Source organism: Denticeps clupeoides, chromosome 19 (assembly GCF_900700375.1).
Source record: "Denticeps clupeoides chromosome 19, fDenClu1.1, whole genome shotgun sequence".
NCBI lineage: Eukaryota > Metazoa > Chordata > Actinopteri > Clupeiformes > Denticipitidae > Denticeps > Denticeps clupeoides.
The window spans coordinates 1,477,848-1,504,281 of NC_041725.1; the positions used below are offsets into that span (position 1 = coordinate 1,477,848).

A 26,434-nucleotide genomic window follows, 5' to 3' on the forward strand; every position below is an offset into this window, starting at 1 on the left:
TAATTTTTAGATATTTTTATTGAATACTCATTCAACTTACAAGGTTCAATAATAAATTCATTTTGGATACAGCAGCAGTAATTACAAAAGTATTCTAAGTACAATTTTATGGCACACAGGCCTAAGCCTACATACAATAGATATAAAGAGGTCTGTTTAGGACTGCTCACACAAGCACGCTAAAGCAACAGAAATATTCTCATTCAGTTATAACATAAGTTACAGAAAGAATAAAGGTGAAGTGGATGTAGTAGACATAAACCGTAGCAGAATTTATTCTAATAAATAAACATTATGTCTATGAAATTTCATGTCCTACCTTCCTTTCACCCCACAACAAAGGCCAATTTTAAGTCTTTGGGTGCTTTTCTAATCATACCCAATTCTAGAGCATTAAATAGCAGCAGCACTGGACAGCACTGGTAAAACATTAACTTGGGCAATTTAATATATAGTGCAGACAAAGGTGAAGTAGAGTAATCACATTCGCCCCAAACATAAATAGATCAACAGCTGAAGTGCACTACTGTAGTGCAGCTAGCTCAGAAGAAAAAACATTACTACCTGTCCAGCAGGTATTGAATACTGACTATTGAATGACACGTATTAACCACAGGACTTCACAGAGTCTGCCTTAGAGCAACTCTGTTCTGAATAAATGCGAACCCTCTCTGCTATAGGATGTACTTATAAACCTCTAATACCTTCAACACCTGATTCTAAATTAAAACAAAATTCATATAGAATTGTCCAGTAGGCTAATCCAGTTTGAATCACCATTTAAATTGAATCAAAATGCAGGTCGATCTACTAATCAGATGTTTACAGATCCCACAAGGCATTACTTCAATAATAGATTACATAAATCCAGTAAACCTATAAACCTAAACCTATGCTAAATCGAGGGTGTGTGAATCACCACTGTGAAACATGATGACTATCAGGTGGATAGTGTTTTTCTGTAGATATGCTGTGATTCTCACAGTGCTCAGCCTTTTTGGTTTGGACTGACGAACTGACTTGGCTGCATCAAGTGTTGCATTTCCTACTCAGGTCAAGTTTCAACAGTCTACTTGTCATTGTACATAAGTTCAATCTCATTTTGGTAATGCCGTTTCAGTTCTTTACGTTTCAGCTTGAAGGCATCAGTCACCAGGCTGGTCTCAGGGGTCCAGGGTTCTGTGCTCAAACAAATCTTACGTGGTATTTCAAAGCGCTCCAGTTGGGCTGCACAAGATGGAAACACAATACTGAGAGACACTCAAAATTAAAGTGGAATAACACACTACAGGCACATCCAACTTTGATGTAATGTCCTTAAAACAAGTCAAAATGAGTCTCAGTAGTGTGTGGCCTCCATTTGCCTGTATGACCTCCCTGCAATGCCTGAGCATGCTCCTGATGAGCATCCTCCGCCCAGACCTGGACTAAAAAATCTGCCAGTCTGTGGAGCAACGTGGCATTGGTGGATGGTCACCACCTACAGAACCACTCCTTTATTGGTGATGTCTTGAGTATGTAGTGGTATCTAAATATATATTTATTTAAATATTTCTTTCACAAAATCTTTTTTTTACCTTTACCTTTAATTTGACCTATTATTTTTTTCCTGGATGAAAACAATTATAAATAATGTAAGTTAGTGACTGAACTCTTACACATGGGTCTTTCATTGAATGCATGTTCTCTCACCTTTTAGTGCTGTTTCTGTGATGACCTTTAGCACCTCCTCCTCCATGTGGCTGCTGTAACAAAGCTGTTCCCATGATCCACACACGCCACACTCTTTGGCTAGAGACATTAAATGTTTCTGATTGGGCACCACAAAGGCAATTATGTATGACTCACCACTGCAGAAACAGAGAAAAGTACAATTCCTGAAAGGCTTGTAATATCATTGACACAAGCAACAGATTGTAACTGTCACAGATATTACACCAGGTTACAGAAAATTAGGATGTAATTTTATTTTTGTGTATGATGCATGAAATGTACCAGGATTGCTGGATTACCTGTCGGCATAGGCACAAATGTTGTCAATGAGTGGGCAGTTTTTCAAAATGGCCTCCACTTTTCCTAGTGACACATACTCTCCAGCCTGCAGCTTTACTAGATCCTTCTTACGATCTACACACACATGGCTGCAGTTACACAAACCCAATTTTATTTTATCATGGCCTAACTACGCAAAGCATGCATTTTGTGTTCCGCATCTCTCCATCACCTATGATTGCCAAACAACCATCTGGGTGGAACTCGCCGATATCTCCAGTGCAAAACCAGCGCTGGCCATTCTTGTCAGTGAAGAAATCCTCCTGGGTCTTCTGCTGGTTTTTGTAGTAGCCCATGGTTATACTTGGCCCACCAATTAGAATTTCACCTCTTGGATGGGGTTTGTCTGTGCAGCGATAGCCACCTTTAAATGACCATCAGAGAACTTCTATTTCAGCCACCAAATCATATTTCTGTCATGAACTCATGAAAATCATAAATGCATTTTATAAGATTATTTTGTAAAATCAAAACAGAATCAAAGTACACACTACATCTAGATTATATTTAGAATAAAACCAGAAGCTGACACCTACATATAAAAAGATCATAATGATTTTATTACAGACCAAAAAAATCTAATGAGAAATGGTCAGGGTCAGGGTGGAAGTAGCCTAGTGGGTAACACACTCGCCTATGAACCAGAAGACCCAGGTTCAAATCCCACTTACTACCATTGTGTCCCTGAGCAAGACACCCTGAGTTGCTCCAGGGGAACTGTCCCTGTAACTACTGATTGTAAGTCGCTCTGATAAATGCTGTAAATGTAAATGTAAATGAAAACAAGAGTGAGTGAGAGGGGGAGAGAGATGGAAAACCATTGTAAAATTGTACATTCTCTTTTCATTGCAACAATATATCCTTAGACGGTCACACTCTCAGCACCCAATGTCAGTGGGTTTTATCTGAGATCTTCTGAAACTAAATGCTTATCTGGTAAACCATGTGATAAAGTTGTTTTAAATGTGTGTACATGAGGATAGTCCATGTTTTTAAGGAGGAGAAGGGGTCTAAAATGACTCACCCTCTTCCCAGTTCTTTAGACGGATCTCACAGCAGATGAGAGGTGCTCCTACACGTCCTGTACTGTAGTCCCAGGCTGAAACAAACATAGCCACAGAATGAAGATCTTAAAAAACAGTACAAGTGGTTAAAAAATACATTATTTGCTTAATCTGTATTCAGCATAATTCTGAAATTCAGTATGTGCCAAGAATTATTTTTATGTGTATATGTGAGTTTGAACTCAAAGATTAAAGAATTACGATTTTGGGTCAGTGTGACTTCACATGATCTGAAAACCACTAGAGAATTTATTTTATTTTGGCACACATGCACAGTCAAAAGTCCTTGTCACTGATGGTTGTCTATCTGAAACTGAATAGATTTGCAGAGGGATATAACTGAGAGGCAGTACTTTTTGGGTTAATTGGTATGAAAAAGAAGAATATATTTAGAAAAAAAATGTAATGCAATGTAAATAAATATTAAGTTGTATCATCTAGTTAACAGTAACTTACATTACAGCATCATTATTAGGGGTAGCAATTGCAGTTTTACTGGAAGACTCACACTGGCAAATGGTGCCTGCACCACAGGTCTCTGTGAGCCCGTACCCCTGCCCCACCGGACAGCAGAGGCAAACATTCATAAAGCGCTGTGTTGCTGCAGACAGAGGGGCTCCTCCTGACAGCAACACACGTACACAACCTCCAAGCAATGCACGGATATTATGGAACACCAATCTGTGTTAAAGGAAAAAAAATTATTCCACCAAAAAAACAACAGGTTCCCTGCAAGATGGGCATAGTGCCTATGTGTAAATGTCAGAAGACGATTGTTGAGAGATCGGTGATCCCAATTGCGATATAGCGCAAAGTAGGTAGGTGAATCTCGCCTTTATTCTACAAACCTGTGAAACTGAATAAACAGAACCCTACAACTCTTTGTGTTCAAGCAGGCACTCAGTAAGGGTAAGTGAAATAACTTAGCAGAAGATGAGTTGCTAGGGGTGTAGAGTTGAATGCAGGTTCTCTGAAGGTGAAGAACACGTTGTCAGAAGTGGATTGGAACTGAATGACTGAGAACAATGACTGAGTGCTGTTTCCTGGTCCCATGACAGGACCTCCCTCTGCTGAGCTGAGGAGGCACGGCGATTAGAGCAGGGTCTAGAATGAAGCACCATGGAACCCAGGACTGATTCTCTAGGCCATAACCCTCCCAGTGGATGAGTTAATGGACCCTCCGGTCGTGCTGGTGGGAGTCCAGAAAGTGCTCCGCCGCATAGGCAGAACCCCGGCTGACCAACCAAGCAGGAGGATGGGGTAGATGGCTAAAGAAGAGAAGTGTGGAAGGGCTTCAATTGGGAGACATGAAAATCTGGATGAAGACGAAGATGGAAGGTGACTGGGTGAATTCTCCTAGTGGAAAAGACGGCCTGGGGGGGTACCGTTCCTGATGGTGAGTAGCAGAGCATCAGTTGGACGTGGTGATGGCAGACCGAGCACGAACCTACCCAACAGTGGACCGACTGCTGAGCCAACGAGACACATTAGGCACCTAATGTTAAACTTGCAAGTGGATGGTGTGGTTGAGCAAGTCTGCAGTGGTCATTGCCAAAGGTAGGCCAGACAGGGAAATGAGGTTGACAGCCATGGAGAATCTGTCCACTTGTTCATGAGTATTCTGAGTATTCTGAGTTTCTTGAATTTACAGATTTTGTCTCCAACTTAGTTGTATCTTTACTTTACTTTACTTTATTTAGCAGACGCTTTTATCCAAAGCGACTTACAAGAGGAAGACACCAGCAGTTCTCATTCAATTTCTATAGAATATTGAGTTTACAAACTAAGAGCCCTGATAAGGCTCAAACTTGTCAGCAAAGAGCATGCTCAGAGATTGTTTAGTGGTAGACGAAGAAAAAAATTATAATGTATATATGCATTTTTGTATTGTTTTGTGCAATGTGCACACATGTGCATGTGTAAGTGTTAGATTTGTCTGTAATACTTTTTGAACAAGAGGGTTTTCACCTGCTTCTTAAAAGCTAAGAACAGCATTCCTGTCTTTATTAGACTCAGTTGGAGTTAACCAACATAACAGAACCTGCTCATGAAGGTGGTCACACGCTCGATCTTGTGTTGACCTTCGGTTTAAATATAGAAGATATAGTTACTCTTCCGCAATCTGAAATGATCTCAGATCATTACCTCATCGCTTTTAAAATATGTCTCAGACACAATAAACTCACCCCCCCTCGTTATATAGACAAATGGACGATTACATCAAGTACAGCACAGAGGTTTATTAATACCTTACCAGATTTATCAACGCTGATAAACTCACCGTCAGACCTCTGAACTCGATCAAACAACCAAATGTCTAGAATTAACACTGCTTAGTACATTAAATATAGTCGCTCCCCTCAAAAGGAAGATAGTAAGAGATAAAAACGTAATTATTTGGTATAATGATCACACGCACTCGCTTAAGAAGCCCACACGGAAATTAGAACGTAAATGGTGTTGAAGTAAATTAAACGTATTTAGAATAGCGTGGAAGGAGAGCCTACTTAACTATAAGAAGGCACTTAGCACGGCTCGATCAACGTATCTGTCCTCGTTAATAGACAAAAACAAAAACAATCCCGGATTCCTGTTTAAAACTATAGCCAAACTAAGAGACAGAAATGGATACTACCACTCAATATCATCATAGTAGCGATGATTTTATGAATTTCTTTAATAATAAAATAGTCACAAATTGAGATAAGATTAAAAGCACAACAAATAGCTCCGCCAATATTACTATGGAAAATAATATTCAAATAGCTGATCACCGATTAGAACGCTTCAACCTTATTAAAGAGCATGAATTAATTAATTCAATGTACTTGCGCTTTGGATTCAATTTCAACAAGGTTCCTTAAGCAAGTAGCACCCGATATTGTAAATTGTTAACTCGTCGCTTAGCACCGGCCACGTACCAAGTTCGTTCAAGGTAGCACTCATTAGACCCCTGATTAAAAAGCCTGATCTTGATCGCAGTCAGCTTTCAAATTATAGACTGATATCCAACCCTACGTTTATATCCAAAATCTTTGAAAAAGTCATAGCCCAGCAGCTGAGCGCATACCTAGACAGCAGCAATATCCACGAAGTATATCAATCAGGATTTAGACCTCATCATAGCACTGAGACAGCGCTGGTTAAAGTGGTTAATGACCTGCTGTTGGCCTCTGATCAGGGATGCATCTCGCTGCTCGTCCTGCTTGATCTGAGTGCAGCATTTGACACTATCGATCACGCTATTCTCCTTGCCAGGTTAGAGAATGTTATTGGGATTAAGGGAACAGCCCTTGAATGGTTCAGATCATATCCGACCAACCGATATCAGTTTGTGGATTTCAATGGTGTTTCATCTTCACATAGTAAAGTAGAGTTTGGTGTTCCACAAGGTTCTGTCCTAGGTCCAATGTCCAATGCCAGATCAGAGGCAGCAGCTGAACAAAATAGAGAATTGTCTAAAGGACATTAGACGGTGGATGCTCACCAACTTTCTCCTGTTAAACCCTGACAAGACAGAAGCGCTTGTACTTGGGCCTCAAGCAGCCAGGCATAAACTGGCTGACTACACAATAAACCTGGATAGCCTTTCTATCTCACCGAGTATTGAAGTGAAGGATCTAGGTGTCATCATTGATGCAGGTCTCTCATTCAATTCGCACGTACATAATGTCACTAGGATAGCATTCTTTCACCTTAGAAATATTGCGAAAATAAGAAATATCATTTCAATGCATGATGCAGAAAAGTTGGTCCATGCATTTTTACATCAAGGTTAGATTACTGCAATGCATTACTGTCTGGATGCTGTAGTAGGTGCATGAGTAAACTCCAGCTAGTACAGAATGCTGCAGCCAGAGTTCTAACTAGAACTAGGAAATTTGACCACATCACCCCAGTCTTATAATCACTGCACTGGTTACCCATCAAATTTAGGATTGACTACAAAATCCTACTTTTGACTTATAAAGCTCTAAATGGTCTCGCCCCACAATACCTGAGTGAACTTTTAGTTCTTTACGACCCGCCATGCCCCCTTCGATCAATGGGTGCAGGGTCACTACTGGTACCAAAAGTACAGAAGGTCACAGCTGGAAGCAGATCCTTCTCCTATAGAGCACCGCAGTTGTGGAACGGCTTGCCTGTCAGTGTCTGGGACTGTGTCTCAGTGTTTAAATCCAATCTCAAAACCTATCTGTTTTCTCTGGCTTTTTGTTTAAGTCCTAGACACTCATTTCCCTTCACTTTGACACAGTGTCAATTATAAAGTCCAGTTTATCACAGAGTCCCCCTATTAGATGCAGACACAGTCAAAGTTAAATTCACCCTAGTTAGGCTGTCCTAGTTAGGGTACTGGGCCACTGTAGCACCAATATACTACTATCACCACATATGTCAATATCGATCATGCAGTGCCACCGTCTGCCGCTGCTTCTGTTTGTTTTCTCCGAGACACGGAATCAAGCGCCCAGACTACTGGCAGACTCCAGTGAAGATACCAGCAGATAAATCCTGGTTCCTGACAACTGCTAAACGAGGACATAGCATGAAACAAACCAGAGGGTCACCACAGCCACCACCACCATTACAACTACAGCTTCAGGGATCTTCAAGTGGACCAGTAGCATCATTATGGACATATAATCTAGACCATGACACTGGACTACATTCTGGACTTCTCCAACCCTACAACTGTAGGATTTATTATTATATTGTACAAATCATCACCAGCCCTGCACTGACACCATTTGAAGGCTCACAACCTAGCCTGGAAGGGGGTCCCTCTCTGTATCACTCCTTCCCAAGGTTTCTTCCTTTCATTTTTTCACTCTCCTACAGTTTTTTTTCTGTGGAGTTTTTCCTTGTGTGCAGAAGGGTCAAGTGTGGGGGGTGTCAACTGTAGGGCCTGTCAAAGCCCATTGAGACATACTGTATGTGATTTTGGGCTATATAAGAAATAAATGTTGTTGTTGTTGTTGAGTATCATGTCCTTTTCTTTGGTAGTTGGCAGACCTGTGATGAATTCGAGTGCCATGTGTCAACAAGGCCTACGAGCCACAGGCACGGCTAGCTTCATATTGCACCTTTACGCAAAAAGTGCAAATTGGTGTTGGGGCTTGGATTGGAACTCAATGATTGAGTGCAGCTGATCATAATGACAGTTTTTATGAATGGATCAACCTGTTTCCTGATCCCGTGACAGGTTTAGAGTTTTCACCACAAATTTGACTTCATGTCAGTTCTAGAACAAGGTTTGAATGGGTTCTTAGTGAAAAAAGTTCCTGAGCTTGAATCTTTTTTTTTTTTTTTAGCCTGAATGCCAAACGTGAGGTGTGTTGTGTTGCTGGTATAGTTATTTTTGGCTGCCTGTCTATTTTTTGGTTTTACTCTAGTCTTTGCGTCAAGCTGTCATGTCCATGTTCATTTTAGTCATATTTCTGTCAACTAAAAGTCTGACCATTTAGTCTTATTTTAGTCAGAATTATCCAAGGCTATTTTAGTCTAGTTTTTTAATAGTAATGCAATTCTATTTAACCCAGTAGTACCAGGTAGAATAGACTAAAACAACATTTTCTTTTAGAAAACCCACTTCACAATTAAAGCAAGGTTATCTTATTATTATATTATTGTTACCATATAGACTCAAGAAATACACTACATCCGTTACAGACACAAAAGATGATGTGATTTGTTCCATGTTTTTTGATCACATTTTCTGTTTTCTTTTTCCACTTCACTGTAAAGAAAGTGTTCAAAGTTCATAAATATAGATTTTAGCTAATAAATGTCATGAATGCGTATTGCAGAAGTGACGTCATCTGCACAACTGGACAACAGACACGGGAAACAGAAATACTGCATAAAAATAATTATGCAAATAAATAAGAGAAAATAACGTCTCATTTTAATCAACGAAATGGAAGAGATATTTTAGTATAGTATTATTTTGTAACCCATATTTAGTCTCGTATTTATTCATCAACAATATTACATGATATATTTTGTTTTATGACAAGAACTTACATTGTGTCTTGTCTCGTTTCAGCCTTATGATATTACTTATACATTTCATTCACAAAATCAAGACTAGAGGCTTGGACTGCTGCAACTGGACTGCTGCTTTATGACAAAGAACTCCAACAGCACATAAAGTTCCTGGAAGAGGCAGGGCAGTTGGCAGAAGGCAGGGCAACTGAACAACATTACAAGGTGGTGGCCATTGGGGATTATGAAGCCTGTTTTCCATTCAGATCTGGGTGAGACAATAGACATAGACATTGTGGAGGTCCTATTTGGTGAAAATGAAAGCCCCATAGAGTTGGTTGAATGCAGTTTAAGTAGTGTAGTGTTTTTTTTTTTTTCAATGGGGTTGCCACAGGGTACGTAGATGGACCTTCTGAATGTATTTCTACACAGCTTTAGTACCTGGAAGTAGGTTGAATGGCACAATCTTATGGGCAGTGAAGGAGGCAGAGCAGAGGGCTGAACTCCAGTGCAAGATCATGGTATTTGAATGGGACTGCAGATAGGTCAGGTGGTTCTGGGGTGGAGTCAGGCATGGCATTAGGGATGTGCAATGGCAATTAGGTTGTTGGGAACTGCGGGCATTTTGATTTTGCTGAGATGGTCCCTAAAACCAGGTCCTCAGTGGATGAGGGCACTAGTAGTCCAGTCGAGGTTCAGCTGGTTCTCTGCTAGCCATTGGTAACATAGGACAACCGGGTCTTGTGGTGTATCCAAAAGATAGAAGGTGCAAGTTTACGGTGAATTTCCTGAGTCGTCATGGAGAAGAGGAGATATAACATATTCCAGGTGCTTGGTACCCAGAGCTTGTGCCTTTTGATTATTGCAGCAATAACAAGGAATGCATAGCTAATGGACCAGGGTGCAGTCCAGGAGAGTGAGAACTGTAAGTTGATGCTCAGGCCTATCACCACATATTTCAGTATCGGTCGTATCGGTTTGTTTTCTCCGAGACACGGAATCAAGCACCCAGACTACTGGCAGACCCCAGTGAAGAGACCAGCAAATAAATCCTGGTTCCTGACATCTGCTTAACAAGGACATACCATGAAACAAACCAGAGGGTCACCACAGCCACCACCACCGTTCCAACTACAGCTATAGGGATCTTCAAATGGACCATTATGGACACATAATCTAGACCATGACACTGACTACATCCTGGACTTCTCCAACCCTACAACTGTAGAACCTATTATTATATCATCCCCAACCCTGCACTGACACCATTTGCAGGCTCACTCTACCCTGGAAGTGGGTCCCTCTCTGTATCACTCCTTCCCAAGGTTTCTTCCTTTCTTTTTTTCTCTCTCCTAGAGTTTTTTTTGTGTGGAGTTTTTCCTTGTGTGCAGAAGGGTCAAGTGTGGGGGGTGTCAACTGTAGGGCCTGTCAAAGCCCATTGAGACATACTGTATGTGATTTTGGGCTGTATAAGAAATAAATGTTGTTGTTGTTGTTATTATAGAATGCCATGGTGAGGGCTAAGGTTGGTCATTTGCTCTGTTTGGAGATGGTATTAAACTCGATAGCATAGTCCAACAATGGTCAATGACTATGGCAAATGGTGAGGAGATGCCGCTGAGCATTGGGTGGAGTCCCCCCGAATCATGTTTGATGGCGGAGAGAAATTATCGAATGTCCTTACAATCTGAGTGTTGTTATTCCAGAAGAGCTGGCTTGTAGAAACAGAAACAAGCTGCACCAAGCGACAAAGCCTCTGCATACAGCTGAATTACCATTGAATATGGGTAGAGGAGCCAGGCCAGTGATGCTCATTGACTGAATCATTGCAGTGGGGATTTGTGGTGGTGAAAGAACACTAGGTGGCAGTGGAAAGTGCACACGAACTGAATCAATGCTCGACAGTGGCCTCAATGGGGGTCTCATAATCAGTGGATGTGCTTTAGGTATGCTCACCTGTGCTTTTGTGGGTGGCCATGCTTTCTTAGTGCAACTGTAGGTAGTTGATTGTGTTGTGAGATACTGATTACTCTGTCTGACACTATTTTCACCTTCAGACCACTCATCCTTCACAAAAACAATTTCTGCAACCATTTAACCCACGAGAGAAAAGTCTGAAACCTCCTTCAATACATCTGCCCTTACTGGTCTCCTGCACACACAATATAGCAACCCTCCTTCTCTAGATCTCCATGTCTGGTTGTTCAAGTAATTGCTATAGCAGAACTCCCCATTTACTCATACTTGGGACTGGGGTGAAAACATATGCTGGCATGTGCATATATAGTGGCTTTTCTACATGACTCTCAAACTAATAACCTTAAATGTTAGTCCCCAGCTGTATGTTTTCTTTTAACAATGAAAACTGCAGCATCTTTGATTTTTCTTCTGGTAAAAAACAAAACAAAACATGAGTGTCATACTTGTCACAAAGTGGAGTAGAGAATCCCTTCTCAAGTTGCTCCAGCTTGTAATTGTAGGCTAGAAAAAACAGCATTCTCTGCAACAGCCCCATTGCCTCCACTTTTGCCATCACATTCTTATAAATACGGTCCATGATCTCCTGCACAGAGTAGGGTTGGGGAAGAGAGACATGTGGAAAGAAATTGAAATAAAGACATTTGAAATGTTCTGCTTAAGCTGTTTTCCACAAGGAGGAATGGACAAAGTGACATTAACTCCATAGAGGACTATTTTATATTTCATATTATGGAAAATAGTATCTGAAAGGGATCATTTTCAATTTCCTTATGGAAAGTAGTAACTCTATATGATTCAGTTTTATTTTGCTACATGTTACTGTGCACTACTGCAGATACCATCACAGTCTAGTAGTGATTCCACAAATCTTGATTCATATGACAAAGATATTACAATTCCATGTGCCCTAAATGAAATGTTTTTGCTTACATATATGTCTTAGTGATCCCCTAATACTGTCTCTTTCCAAAATTCAGCCTTGGTGCAGAAAAATGAGATTTCCCCAGGAAGGGCCATGTCAGTGTGTGTAGCTTTAAATGCTGGTATGGATGGTAGTAGCCTAGTAAGTAACACACTCACCTATGAACCAGAAGACCCAGGTTCAAATCCCACTTACTACCATTGTGTCCCTGAGCAAGACACTTAACCCTAAGTTGCTCCTTGTCCCTGTACTGATTGTAAGTCGCTTTGGATAAGGGCGTCTGATAAATGCTGAAAATGTAAATGCTATAGAGGAGGAAAGTGGCCTATGTTATGTCATGAAATGACTTTATCAACACATTCACCAACCACAATGCTTGGCATACACAGGAAGTTGTGTCAGCGTTTTAAGTTCAAATTCAACCATAGTTGAGTCTTGCATAACAGAACCAAAAAAATTGTGCTAATTTTTACATCCAATCACAGAGCAACTGCAATGCGTTGCACATTTGGAAGTCATGATGCTTGGTGGAGATAATGTTTAGGGGTGAGGTGAGAAATTCTCTGGCTGGACAAAGCATGATAAAGGGGAGATAACCTTTCCCCTTATGATGGCATAAGGGGATAAATTTCAGATTCGACCATCTGAGCTGCTGCTCTCTGAATGGCAAAAGCACTCTTCATATATGTCAGCATTTCAAGCCACTACAGGACCATAGACAGGCTAGGGGAACATGTATTAATGTTAAATAATCTCAATTTTTGTAATTAGGGGTTATAGTGGTTAAGGAAGAGGCCCTGTAATCAGAAGGTCTTATTTAAGTAATTTCTTGATTGAGAACAGGTGTGCCAGTAATCAGTTCTGGGTGTGGCTTAGTGGTGGAAATTAGCAAGGACCTCACAACACCATACTATCATGATATATTGGTACAAGTATGATTATATAACAATAGTGCAATACTGCGATACATATTTTGCGATATTCTACAGTTCACTGAAAATGTAAAAACATTTCTATTATTTTGCATTTTCACAATTTATTGGCTTCAGAAACTGAAAAGCCAATGTGTGTGGGTAAGTTATGGGACATACATGACTTTGTGGGAGTGGAGATTTCTAGGATTTTATCTAATAAGTAAGATAAAAGATCTATGAATGCCTGTCGAATACGGAACACACTTCTAACTTTAATGACGTATCTTTTTGCAGAGATTGCATTATAGTGGTGGAAATCCTGACATTGCTGTACTGTCTCTGGATAGTCCTTGCTCAAATGAGCTCATAAATTGGTTGTGTTGCTTGAATATTTCACAGAAACGTGAAGCGTGAAAGCTTGCAAATTGTGTTTCCTTTATCCAAGTCCATTCTACCTGTTTTATTTTTACAATGTTAAATGGGTCGTGATAATTACAATTCCTCAGTCTGTCAGTTTTTGCAATGTCACTCTGCTTGAAATGCCAAGTGGTAATTCAAGTACGCAGCCGTACAGCGCCTTCTACAGGAATGGAGGTTGTAGTCACACACCTGTGCTGATCTCACTAAATAAAAGGCTAAACAGCACTAAATTATGTGGCACTGTATTAAGACAATATAACCATGCAAAATATCGCAATACTGTGCTGAAGAGATTCCCTCCTCACCTCTAGTGTGGCTTTGAATTTCCAGGTTTGATTGTTCACTTAAAAAACACAATTGGTGTTTACTTGTGTTGTCTTTGACTAATATATATAATAATTTGTTGATCTGATGTGACTAACATGGAAAAAGTAAGAAATCAAAGAGGGGCAAACACTTTTTCATACCACTGTATACTGCACTTAAATTTGAAATGAGTGCCCACTAAATTGAGCCTGCACCATGAAAAAAAGGCCAACGAGTAACTGTTCACACATCAAGTTAGCTACCATTGTGTACTCCAGGAACATGTTTAACATCTGGTAGAATGTGGAGCAAGTTAGAAATTATACAAGTAATGTACTTCACTAGAATGACACTAAGCCAGAATTTGAGCCAGAAAATACATCAGTGTGTGTGTGTGCGTGTGGGTGTGAGAGAACTTCACTGGGCTTTCTCACGTTCTGTTTACAGCTGTGAATCCTTCCAGACAGTCAGGATCCATCACCCCTCACCCCAAATCTCTGGGGTCTCACCAAGAGAAAGGCCTTTCTCACTGAGAAGAGGAAGGGACAGGGAGAGAGGGAGACATCCTCACCGGTACAGCTGCCATCAACGTGGGCTGAAGAACACTGGTATCTCCCTTACTTCCTTTTTTAATCTTAGTTGACTTGAGAGAAGCATGGAAAAACAGACGAAGAGAGACAGAGAAAAATTTGGCCAATATCAGTGATGTTCTCCAGAGTCGTTATGATGCCATAATACATCTGCTGCTCTGAACATAACTGCTCTTTGATGTGTACTAAAGGGACCTTATCTGAGCCAAGTGCCTGTACAACAGTTTACAATGCAGTTTACTGAAGTTAGTCAAACTAGCCATAAAATCTTTTGTGTGTGTTTTGACTCTTCCTGCCATGGCTATAAATCTATCATACAGTACATGTCCTTCATCTAAACACAATCCTGTCCTGAAAACTAGACTGCAGCACGCTTGACCAAATGCTTAAATAAGACTCTTTGAGTATGCTACCAAAGATTATTTAGAATATTTTTTAAAATAACGTTTCCATATGCATTTTCTGTGTGTTGGCTGTAAAAATCACATTCTGAAGGTAGCCTACACAATGCTACTAAGAAAAAACACATTGCTAATTGCTTGTAGTAAATATATAAATTCTAAAATGTCTTGAGATGCACATGAATATGGGATAGAATTTACCTGATCAGCAAGTGTCTGAGGAGAGGAGTAGCCAATACGGCATCCAAAAGACACACACACAATCTCAGCACTCAGCTCCAGCACATGGGCCAGTGGCAGGTACCCTATATAGGTGTCATTTTCACTGAACAAATAAATATCAAAGACACCGGTGTCATTGTCATGGCACACAAAAAGCTGTGCAGTGTATTTGCTCTGTCAGAAAACTGTGTACAAAAGACAACATGCAGAGAGAACTCACAAGGCCCAGGAGATGGAATTTCAAGGCACATTCACAACACATTAAAAAGAGGACACACATCATGAGAAGAAGGTCATTGCAAGGATCATACATGTAATGATGGACACTGTTTAAACTGTTGACTGTCAGAAGTCTGGGCCTCCTCCAAAAATTATTCTCACTGGAAATTTGTTAGTCACATTAAGTCCAAAATACATAGAAGGCCTTTCTGTTTTCTGTTCCGTTCGGACATGAGACATTTCTAATAAGATGACCCCACCTTGTGACATCACTCCCCTTGCTCAAGTATTTTGTTGGTGCTGTCAATGGCAACCAAATCAACAAAGAAAAAAAAGACCACTGTCCTGTAATCTGATGTGCACACTGATGTTGTGATGTACCTCATAATAAGACTTATATAATCAAAGGTATTTATTTCAAATGGGTAGGGCTAGGATGGAGCCTTCCCAGATATCAGTAGACTTACTGTAACTCTTCTGTAAATCACTCACTTGGCCATGCTCACACACAAACAAACACACATACACAGACACACCAGAGGCCTGGTATCCTCTCAGCCATGCCGGTCATGGTGGCAATGAGGTTGCTATGGGTGATCATGACACCCTTGGGGACGCCAGTGGAGCCGCTGGTGTACATGATGACAGCGATATCAGATGGTTGTGGCCTCTTCCTGTCTCTACAGCTCACTACAGCAAAAGCAGAGAGATAATTGAGAAATTGGGGTGAAATGAGGTGAGGAAAAGGGAACACAAGATAGAAGAAGAGGACGACACAATTAAACTGATGAGGACAGAGAGAAGGGATGAAGAGTAATGACTGACAAATAGAGAGAATAGATAAAAAAATTGGAAATGAAGAAGGAGGCACACACTCATACACACAGTCTAGCCTCAGTCAGCCAAAACACATTGTCTGATCTAACAAACAATGTCAGTGAAGTTGTCTTTCCATCCTGGGAAATCAGTCCACTTCCTGGTTTCTGTTTCCCTATGGTTGCCATGGAATTGTGATCTGATTAGAGAGAGAGCAGTTAAAGAAAATAGATGAAGGCAGAGACAGAAAGCAGATACATTAAGGAAAAAGAATGATCCATAAAGTGAATGTAAAAGAAAACAGGGAGGGTGGGGAGGGGGAGGCAGAAAATGAGAATATGAAACATAGGAATATCACAGCTATTCCAATATGCCCTATTACAGCTCATGTTAACTGTAATAACAGTAGCGATCGGGGTCAAACTGTATGACTGATGGGGGGGGGGGGGGGGGGGGGGGGGGGGGGGGGGGGGGGGGGGGGGGGGGTCACTGTAAACATAAAGAACACTAGAGAGGAAGAAAAAAAGAGAATTCAACACAGATGTGGGTCTCACCATTCACACGACCCAGTAAGACCCGCACACACACACACACACATGTGCGTATACATAAACACACACCATTTTCTGGTCTGGCCTGCATTTCCTGTAGTGTGGTCATGCTGTGCACCCTGATGCCTCGTGGGTAATGACTGCCCACTTTAGAGTCCACAATGATGATGTGCTTCAGCCGGGGAACATCCAGCAGGACCAACTGGGGGATTGGGAGACATAGAGACAGATATTAAGAAGAGGTATACATTTTAAAGATTTAATTTGCATCTATTGAACTCCTCCCTGAAATGCCGCTGAAAATGAAAAACCCTCCCACGTCACATTGGCCTCTGGTGATGTCAGCTCTTCTCATGACCTCAGTGTGCATAGATTCTGGGTGGAGGCTGATCACTTCTAATCAAAGGCATTTCTGCAGCTTTTTCTCTTAGTAGGACAAGGCTTGAGAATGGTATACTGGTATATCATGCATAATAAGAACATTGCCAGGAGATCTATACATATCTAAACATATTCAGGCCTTTTCATTAGTCGTCATTGTAGGCACATTATTATTACTAATAGTCAGGAAAGATTTGAAACCCATTTATTCTCCAAAAAATTACGACTCTCTAAATGTAACGGTGTTTTAAAAAGCTGTCATGGCCGCCGTCCCACCACCTGACCTCCAGGGGGCAGACGACTAGGACAGACGGCGGCAACCCAGAAACAGAAGAGAACAGGGTCAACGCTCTGAATAAAAGCCAGGCAGCCAAATCTCTATGAGCTGACTGCTTATAGAGATTTCTTTGATGCTAGCCTTCTAAACCTGATTGCCTTATTGAATCTCGAACTCTTGTCATGTATACCAACCATGACTCTAGCCTGCTCCTTTCGTTGAACCCCTCACCCTGCCCCCGAACTCCGATGATGACAAATCACATGAACAGGACAAGTATGGCAGATGGGGGCTTGGCACTAAGGGGAGGCCTGTAAACACTGAAAGACTGAGTCAAGTTCAGAACTCTGTCAGTGTGACACATGTGCACACCATGTGCACGTCTGGCAGGTGATGGCAGGTTTGCCTGTGCATCATTATTGAAGATGAATGAGACAAGGCACACGTAGGCCCTTTTTTTTATTGGGCAGTGGTGGCCTAGCGGGTAAGGAAGCTGATTTTGTAATCAGAAGTTTGCTATTTTGAATCCCACTGAGGTGCCACTGAGCAAAGCACCATGCCCACACACTGCTCCACGGGCACCTTTCATGGCTGCCCACTACTCCCTCAGGAGGTTAAATGCAGAGACCACTATGCTGTCTCATGTGACAACTAATCACTTTCACTTAAATCTGTGAATTCAGTTGTTCATTGTGCTAGTATGCTCTTATTTGGAGTGTCAGAGAAGGAGCACCATAACATGCACAGATTCTACTATCTGGTTAACTCATGTTAACTATGCTATGAGAGCTTGTCTCTGGGTTCTTCTGGTTTCAGTCCAGATGCTCTCAAACTAGCAGTATCTGGTCAAAAAAAATTGTAATAGGTCAATCTGTGAAAATACAATATTTTCGCCATATAGTGCTCAGTCTTACATAGTCCATATTGTCCCATGGCTTAGATTTCTCCCTTTACTGCAATATTCCCTCCACAACCCCATATGGGGCAGTGGTGGCCTAGCAGTTAAGGAAGTGGCCCTGTAATCAGAAGGCTGCCGGTTCGAATCCCGATCCGCCAAGGTACCACAGAGATGGCATTGAGTAAATCACCGTCCCCAAACAATGCTCCCTGGGCGCCTGTCATGGCTGCCCACTGCTCACTATGGGTAATAAGCAGAGGACACATTTTGTTGTGTGCACAGTGTGCTATGTTGTCTATCACAATGACCATCACTTCAGTTTCACTTTCATCTTAGTGGTCCAACAGACCTGTTTCCAGCTTCATCTTAAAATAAAAGCATCTATGTTAGAATGAGTAGAGAGTACAGTATGGTACAGAGTAGAGTCCAGTCCAATAACCTTGAGTCTGGCCTCCAGCAGCTCACTGCTGGTGATGATGTGAGTCACCTCTGTCTCATTGAGTCCGTGAGCAATTGCTGGACCACCAAGCGTAGAGTAGAGAGTCACCACTGAGGATGGATAGCACACAGCTCAGTGAAATACAATAAAAAAGGAAAAACACATCACCTTTTTCATTTATTGAAACTTCTCAAAAACTTGAAGTATTAAAATAAAGAATAGTATTACAAGTAGTATAGTTGTAATAGTATTATTAAATACTATACTATCAAAATACCTTCTGCTGGAACGTTGGGTCCCCAGACTACCTAAAGCATGTCACTCACCTGTACACCCCTGTACATATACTGCCCTGTTTGTATATTGTGACTGTCAGGTCTTTTGTCACAGATTTTGGGGCCACCTTTGTTGACCAATAGAACACAATCAGGACTATGCCCTATAATGTAAAGTATTGTTACATTGCATATATTTTGAAATTGTACATGTTGATAACAAAAAATGTTTTTGTTAAAAATAAAGTACTGATTGATGTTGGTAGTTGTTGTGGCCCCACCAGTTTATTGTAGTTATAATCCACCCTGGGGACCTTTTCCTAAATCTGCTTGTGTCAGTGTAACAGTAGCTGTGGTGGACTGTGAAAGGATTAGTGTCAAAGTTCACAAAATCTTTCCAAACATACAGTTGCACACATAAAACAAGAATTACTGTCGCTTCTTAGAACAGATGCACGTATGCATACCTATTAAACTAGATGCACACTCAAACACTATACACACACAAAAAGGTCTTGACCCTGCTGAATCTGTAAACACGGACTGCTCACGTAGTTCACGTCATGCCGTCACACTCAGACACAGCTGGCCTCAGTGAGTAATTGTGTGTGTGTGTGTGTGTGTGTGAGAGGGAAAGAGATAAAGATTGTGTCCGCACTTCACTGGTCAGAGGGGAAAAAATAGGGAGCAAAAAGAGGAGGAAGGGAGGGACAGAGATGGACACATAAACAAAACTGAGGAACAAACTGACCTCTATCAACACAACATTGGACACACACACAAAGCCTGGGTCATGCTGTACAGTGTTGGCTGTGCCAGTTAAATCTTTCATACCTACAGTCTGACATATCAACTGTCCTCCTTACTACTACTTTGTTTCCTTTTCTGACAGTCAACTGTGGCTTAAAGGTCATGAAGATAAAACCAGCATAGGACTGATAGATACATTGCATGATTGTATTATTATTACATTTACATTTACGTCATTTGGCAGACGCCCTTATCCAGAGCGACTTACAACGTGCTTTCAAGTTACCATCAATGAAGTGATCAGTTCTGGTTCACTAGGACCCCAACTATGAATACAACTTTTTATTCACTCTGTTGTAGATTCTGTACACAAGTTCGACAATAAGAAAGTTACAAGTTAATCTAAATATTCTTTAAAGAGGAAGGTCTTGAGCTGTCGTGACTGAGCTGTTCTGACCTCGTGGGGAAGTTCATTCCACCACCGAGGGGCCAAGATGGAGAAGAGTCTAGATGAATGTTTTCCTTTTACCTTTAGCGATGGAGGGACCAGGCGAGCAGTACTGGAGGCTCGAAGTATACGAGGTGCAATAAGGACTGTGAGGTAGGATGGGGCTATACTCCATGTTTGGCTTTGTAGGCCAGTATCAGTATTTTGAATCTGATGCATGCAGCTACTGGGAGCCAGTGGAGGGAGCGTAGTGGGGTGGTGTGGGAGAACTTGGGAAGGTTGAAGATCAGTCGTGCTGCTGCATTTTGTATGAGTTGTAGAGGTCAGGGTTAGGGTTAGGATTTTGGACAGAAATGAGAGGAGGGAAACTGGTCTGTAGTTGTTGATGTCTGTAGGATCAGCAGTGGGTTTCTTTAGGATTGGAAGAACCCTGGCTGTTTTAAAGGCGGATGGTATATGGCCAGATGACATTGAGCTGTTTATGATATAAGAAATTAAAGGGATGAGATTAGGGGAGATGGTTTGAAGCATTGCAGAAGGGATTGGATCTAGTGGACAGGTGGTAGGGTTGCCTGTAGATATAATCTGAATGATTTCATCAGATGTGAGCTTAGAAAATTGATTTAGAGTAGTTGTAGAATTTTCAGAGAGTAGATTAGGATTTGTTGTGGAGAATGTCTCACAGATGTTTTCAATCTTCCCTGTGAAGAAGTTGGCAAAATCATCAGCTGTTAGGGAAGACGGGGCAGGGGGAATCGGAGGGTTGAGTAGGGATAAGAAGATGTTGTGGAGCTTTTGAGGGTTGTGGGCAGAGGCTTCTAGTTTTGCTTTCTAGAAAGCATTATTAAAGTATTTTGAGTATTTTTGAGAACATTTGGGATTTGTGCAGGTAAAATTGACCTCATGCACAAACACACAATAATGGCCACTCACATGGGAAGTTGTAGAGGAAGCAGGCTTGTGCAGTTATCATCCATTCTGCTCGTGTCTCACAGAAGATGGCAATATTGTGGCAGGGTTTCTGCCCCAAAGCGATGAGACTGGCCCCCAGAGACAGTGCAGAGCGGTATGCTTCGTCATATGACATCCACCTGTACTCCCCCAGGACCACCTACACAGAACCAGACAGAGAAAGTGTAATATTAATAGCAGTCGCTATGCATAACCAGATTAAAAGACTTGATTTGTTTGTCTAATAGCGGTGTGGGCTACAAGAATGATTCTTGGCCTTAAAGAAATAACTGTCAGGATCTGATCTGGAATGGGCTACTCCGTATTTGGAGTTCAGACCAGAGTTTCATGTTTGTCCTGTGTTATTATGTTTTTGATTGTTTTCTCCTGTGTCTGCCTGTATAAAGCTACCCTGTTTGCGTCTGTTCACTTTCAAGTCCTTGTTTGGTGACATGTTGTGTATGCGTCCGCCTTCCACACCATGTCCAGCCATTGTGACAATAACTTATCAGTAGGTTAGCAGAGTTGAATTAGTTTAGCCTTAAGAAAAGGAAACTAAGGGGTGAAATGACCATCCATTCAAGAAACCGTGGTCACAGTCAGAGACTTTTTTTTTGCAGCTTGGAGAATATAATAATTTACAAGTATATGACAATTTACTGAAAAGTTGTATTGTAAAGTAAATCCTGGATACCTTTAAACTTTATCCTTTTTATTATTATTTGTAAATATTTGTACAAATGATTGGTTTGTTGTTTATTTTATTTTGTACTGTTTTTATCAATAAATCTCTTCAACAAAGGAAAAAAAACCCTGTGTGTTAATTTCTCCCTAAGATATCAAAGTGAAACACAAGTGTCCTTGAAGTGGCTCAGCATGGCCCCGCCTTGTTTACGTAACAAAAGCATCTGTTCACAGGTGATTAAGGATATTAGTGAAAAGTCTTCCAGTCAAACAACTGTCCTGTGGGTTTTATAGGTAGAATTCTCTAGGACTTCTAGTGTTAAAGTTCAACTCCCTCAAAAAAAGCTTAATTGGCTGAATGGCCTCTTCTCTTATGTATCTTTATAATAACTGCAATGACAATTCTGAGACATTGATGCATTAAAAGTAAGTATGCATTTAAATACATGCCTACTCAGCACATGCTTACTCAGCAGTTGTATTTCTGGTTTGCATGGTTTTCCAAATAATAACGTTGTGTTGTAGATCTCTGGACACTTAGAGATCTTTAAGATCAGCTTTTCCTCCATTCCCGCTTTGTGTGTGTGTTTTGAAGGGGCAGAAAGAACACTCGCCTGCTTAGATTTTATTGGTCGTGCAGCGTGAAACTCCTAGTCGGGGTGGCGCTGTAGTCAGATCAGGCAGCCACAGACACTACCGGCACTACTTTGTAATGAGAATTTTTCTACCGCCTCCAGAAAACCACCAAGTAACATCATTATGAGATACTCAATGATGTTCTGCACTGCATCGATGCAGAATTGTCCAGGTGTGCATTGTAATGCATTTATTTTATGATTAATTTCAACACACCTAATATACACTGCTAAAAAAAAATAAAGGGAACACTGTATATTAGCCAGTCACACATCTGTGAAATCAAACTGTTTGCTGATGTTTTGGTCACTTTTGAATGTGGGAAGAAGGTTTGCTGTGCAGTGAATGGAGGTGCTACCAGGAGACATCAGGAAATGTGGAGGAGGCTGTAGGAGGGCAACAATGCAGCAGCAGGGCCGCTACCTCTGCCTTTCTGCAAAGAGGAAGAGGAGAAGCACTGGCAGAGCCCTGCAAAATGACCTAAAGCCAGCCACAAACGTGCATGTGTCTGGGGGGGGCAAACAGCCCTCCATGTGCTCGCCAGAGGTAGCCTGACTGCGATAAGGTACCGAGATGAGATCCTCAGACTCCTTGTGAGACCATATGCTAGTGTGGTTGGCTCTGGTGTTTCAGTAGTTCCTGCAAAACAAAGGCATTGATGCTATGGCCTGCCCGTCCCCCAGACCTGAATATAATTTAACACATCTGGGACATTTACATTTAGAGCATTTATTAGATGCCCTATTCCATAGCAATTTACAATCAGTAGTTACAGGGCAATTTTAGGGTTTAGTGTCTTGCTCAGTGGCAGTAAGTGGTATTTGAACCTGGGTTTTCTGGTTAATAAGTGATTGTGTTACCCACTAAGCTACTACCACCCATATCTGGGTGACATCATGTCTCACTCCATCCACCAATGCCACATTGTACCACATGCAGGAGTTGGACCAGACCTCTATCTCTTGAGAAATTTGATTTCCATTGATAATTTTTGTGTGATATTGTTATTATTAAAGGAGTTTGGTCTATTACGGAACTACTGAGGTGCCTGACACAGGATGTGGCCTGGCTGACACACTTGATGTAACATTGCTAAACTCTCTGGTTCCATTATAAGCTACACAACAAATCTTGATGTTGAATACAAAATGTCCATTTATTCCAATATGGAATATGGGTGATGGGTTAAAAGCAGAGGACACATTTCATTGTGTGCACCATGTGCTGTGCTGCAGTGTTTCACAATGACAATCACTTTCATCAGCACATTCAACAATGTAAAGAACAAAGTATTTAATAAGAATATTTAATCCTTTCAGATCTAGGATGACTTATTTTTGTGTCCCTTTTATTTTTTGAGCAGTGTATTATTTCTATAACCTCGATCACTTATTAGTGTCGGGGTTTGTCAGTTTAATTAATTTGAGGACTACTGCAAATCCATTGAGGCATGTAGATAATCTGATGAGATAGAAAATTTACACATTAAAATACACAAACGCACACACAAATATGTCACACATTCACCTTCTTGAAAACTTTTCCATTGGCCTGATGCTCATCTTCCTCTCTTAGGAACTCTCGAGTGCCAATGAAGTCTTGTCCATGGTAATGCTGAGCTGCTGTCTCAAACACCTTGTCCAACGTATCCACACCAGCCTTCAGGAAGCAGGCCAGCTTCTGCTGGGACTTCAGGTCCCGATACGGCCCATCTGGAGTCCCACCCACTGACCGAGCCTTCAGCTGGCTCATCTGCTCCTCCAGAGACATAGAGCTAGACTTTTGCCCCAAATCCCTTCTTAACAATGAAGGCAAAAAACACAGTGCCGAATACAGCCACACCATCAGTCTAAATACCACCTCGACCAGTGGGTTCACCTCCTCCATCGCAACCGTCTTACTGCACACAGAGAAATGGAGAGTTCATCCCTGACCACAGTCAATCACAGAAACACCTTGGCATTCCTCAGAATACTCACCTTATTCAATGGTGGGAACCAAACTTCCCAGATTATCACACCTGCAGTAAAAATAATTTATTTTATTCAGTAATGGTTCTTCTGTCTTAGTTCGCCCCAAAAAGTTGAATATAAATCCATAATTTAGAATCAATGTGTAGAAATGCTGCTATAAATAAGATCAAATGGTAATATATTATCATTATCTTGACCAGATACACCAACACAGGCTGTCTACTGTGTATAGAGAGAAACACCATTTACCTGGAAGAATTGATTCTCACACACAGAATCTGCTGTGGTAGCACAGATACACACACATGTGTGCACATAAAGGTTTAGTTGTGCTGTCCATGGTGTTGAATGCCCCCCAAACACACAGGTATACACACAGAGATCTTCCAAGACTTAGACAACCCTACTCCAAAACCTTGTGTAATCATTTTGTCTTTGTATTGACTTGTTTTACCTTGTACACATATAGAACCTCCATGTTAATTAAGTCATATTAATGCATATATGCAGTTCTTATACATGGCGAAAGTTTAAGCAAATAGGTGACTTGATTCAGTTAATTGTTTTTTTCACAAATCAATCTACTAATCAACTACTAATGCAGCATTTAGACCAGTTTGAAAACCCAACCCAAGATTGACTAGTACAGACATGAAAGGCAACCCAAGACAAACCCTAACTCCAAATATTTAATAACATAAGCACCTCAGGAGTCTGAACCATAGACAAGCCATCTTTAGTATTGTATTTATTAAATTAATAAATCAGTACAACAAATAATGATGTTGTTGTGTGAGGACACTGAATTTTGGGAAGCATCACTCACCCTAAAGATACAACCAAGTTAACATGTCATCAATAAATGACTGTTATCAACAACATGAAGGTTTTCTGAAGATTTTCTGAAAATCCACACCAGAATCCAGGAATCTCCATATTCTCCATATTCCATATTCTCAACTTTTGGTTCAAGGACATGGATAAACCCTCACAGCGTGCACTTTGGCATTCCTTTTCCTCTCTTTGTAGGAAAACATTGCATGACCCTTTCCAGGACCACAAACCATAAAACCATGTTAAGGCTACTCTTGATGACTAAAAGAAATTAATAAATGGAACATTAGCAGTGGTGTACAGGATCTGTATTTTGCAGTGTCAGATGTGTCCATTTGCTGTGATAGACACACGCTGTTAAAACACACTGAACACACACTACTCACCAGAACTCCAGGTCACAGCTCCCAATCCTGATCCTGAATTCCTGACCTGTAGGTTTCTGGAGCACACAGCTTTTGGTGAGTGGTGGTCTACAGGGCTCAGACCCCTGATTGGATGTGGTGAAGTGGTGCGTGTTTAGAGGCGGCCACGTCATGTGAACTGGGGCACCGTCAAGACTCAGTGATGGAATGCTTCAATTGGCCAATCAATCCTCTTGTTTCACAACACTAATCCCACTAAACTGCGTTTCCTAACTCTAATCCCAATCCTGAAAACATGATACCACGCACTTGTGAATGGAAGGTGCCAACAGGCACCATGGATCTTTAATGTTAAACTGAAACCACGGGAATGGAATATGATGAGTCACTGGACCGCACTGCATTGTTATTCACTCAGTGGCATGACTTTACATTTACATTTATGGCATTTATCAGATGCCCTTAACAGCAATTTACTGTTAGTAGTTACAGGGACAGTCCCCCCTGGAGCATTTTAGGGTTAAGTGTGTTGCTCAGGGACACGATGGTAGTAAGTGGGATTTGAACCTGGCTCTTCTGGTTCGTAGTCGAGTGTGTTACTCACTAGGCTACTACCAACTTTCATATAATGTGTCTAGAGAATGTGTGAGAGCAGCAAAGAGTTGGGGCGGGTGAATGAATTATTCTCTGATCTGATCAATCCCATAATATTTTTCGACCTCTTTTGATTATATGTTTGGTCTGACGGCAGAGGCTGGTACACAGAGATTACTGGTTACATGAGGGAATTTTGCTATATTTAACCTCAGTTTACACAATGCCCATCGAGAGACAGAATGAGAACAACTCAGTTCAGTGTAGAAATAAACAGATGTTATATGTGTGTTCTCTTTCTCTCACTCAACATACACACACACACACACACACACACACACACACACACACTTATTTCTTTTCCTTCTTTAATTGAGCACAATTTGAATTCCCATACATGGAGCATACAGTAGTGATTTGGGTTCACTTGTGAGTAATTTTCAATAAAAGTACAGCTGTCACATATAGAATGTGTCACTAAGGACAC

General features: G+C 41.1%; 1 protein-coding gene across 3 annotated transcripts; it reads right to left on the minus strand.

Annotated features, from left to right (window-relative positions):
- On the minus strand, positions 1–25,474 carry acsl3a (acyl-CoA synthetase long chain family member 3a). 3 transcript variants are annotated; one of them, XM_028962336.1, is made up of 16 exons: positions 25,375–25,474; positions 24,161–24,201; positions 23,709–24,081; positions 20,844–21,021; positions 18,438–18,547; positions 16,512–16,644; positions 15,612–15,765; positions 14,836–14,959; positions 14,215–14,286; positions 11,525–11,664; positions 3,625–3,797; positions 3,077–3,151; positions 2,225–2,416; positions 2,013–2,127; positions 1,693–1,850; positions 1–1,227 (listed from the first exon to the last, which is right to left on the minus strand). In XM_028962336.1, exons 3-16 carry the CDS (start codon positions 24,066–24,068, stop codon positions 1,070–1,072), a joined length of 2,142 nt encoding a protein of 713 aa, XP_028818169.1. In that variant the 5' UTR covers positions 24,069–24,081; positions 24,161–24,201; positions 25,375–25,474; the 3' UTR covers positions 1–1,069. The 3 variants fall into 3 exon arrangements, with proteins under 3 accessions (XP_028818169.1, XP_028818168.1, XP_028818170.1); XM_028962335.1 differs by having other exon boundaries at positions 23,709–24,201; positions 25,375–25,470; XM_028962337.1 differs by lacking the exons at positions 1–1,227; positions 1,693–1,850 and having other exon boundaries at positions 2,015–2,141; positions 23,709–24,201; positions 25,375–25,470.
- Between the last annotated feature and the right edge of the window lie 960 nt (positions 25,475–26,434).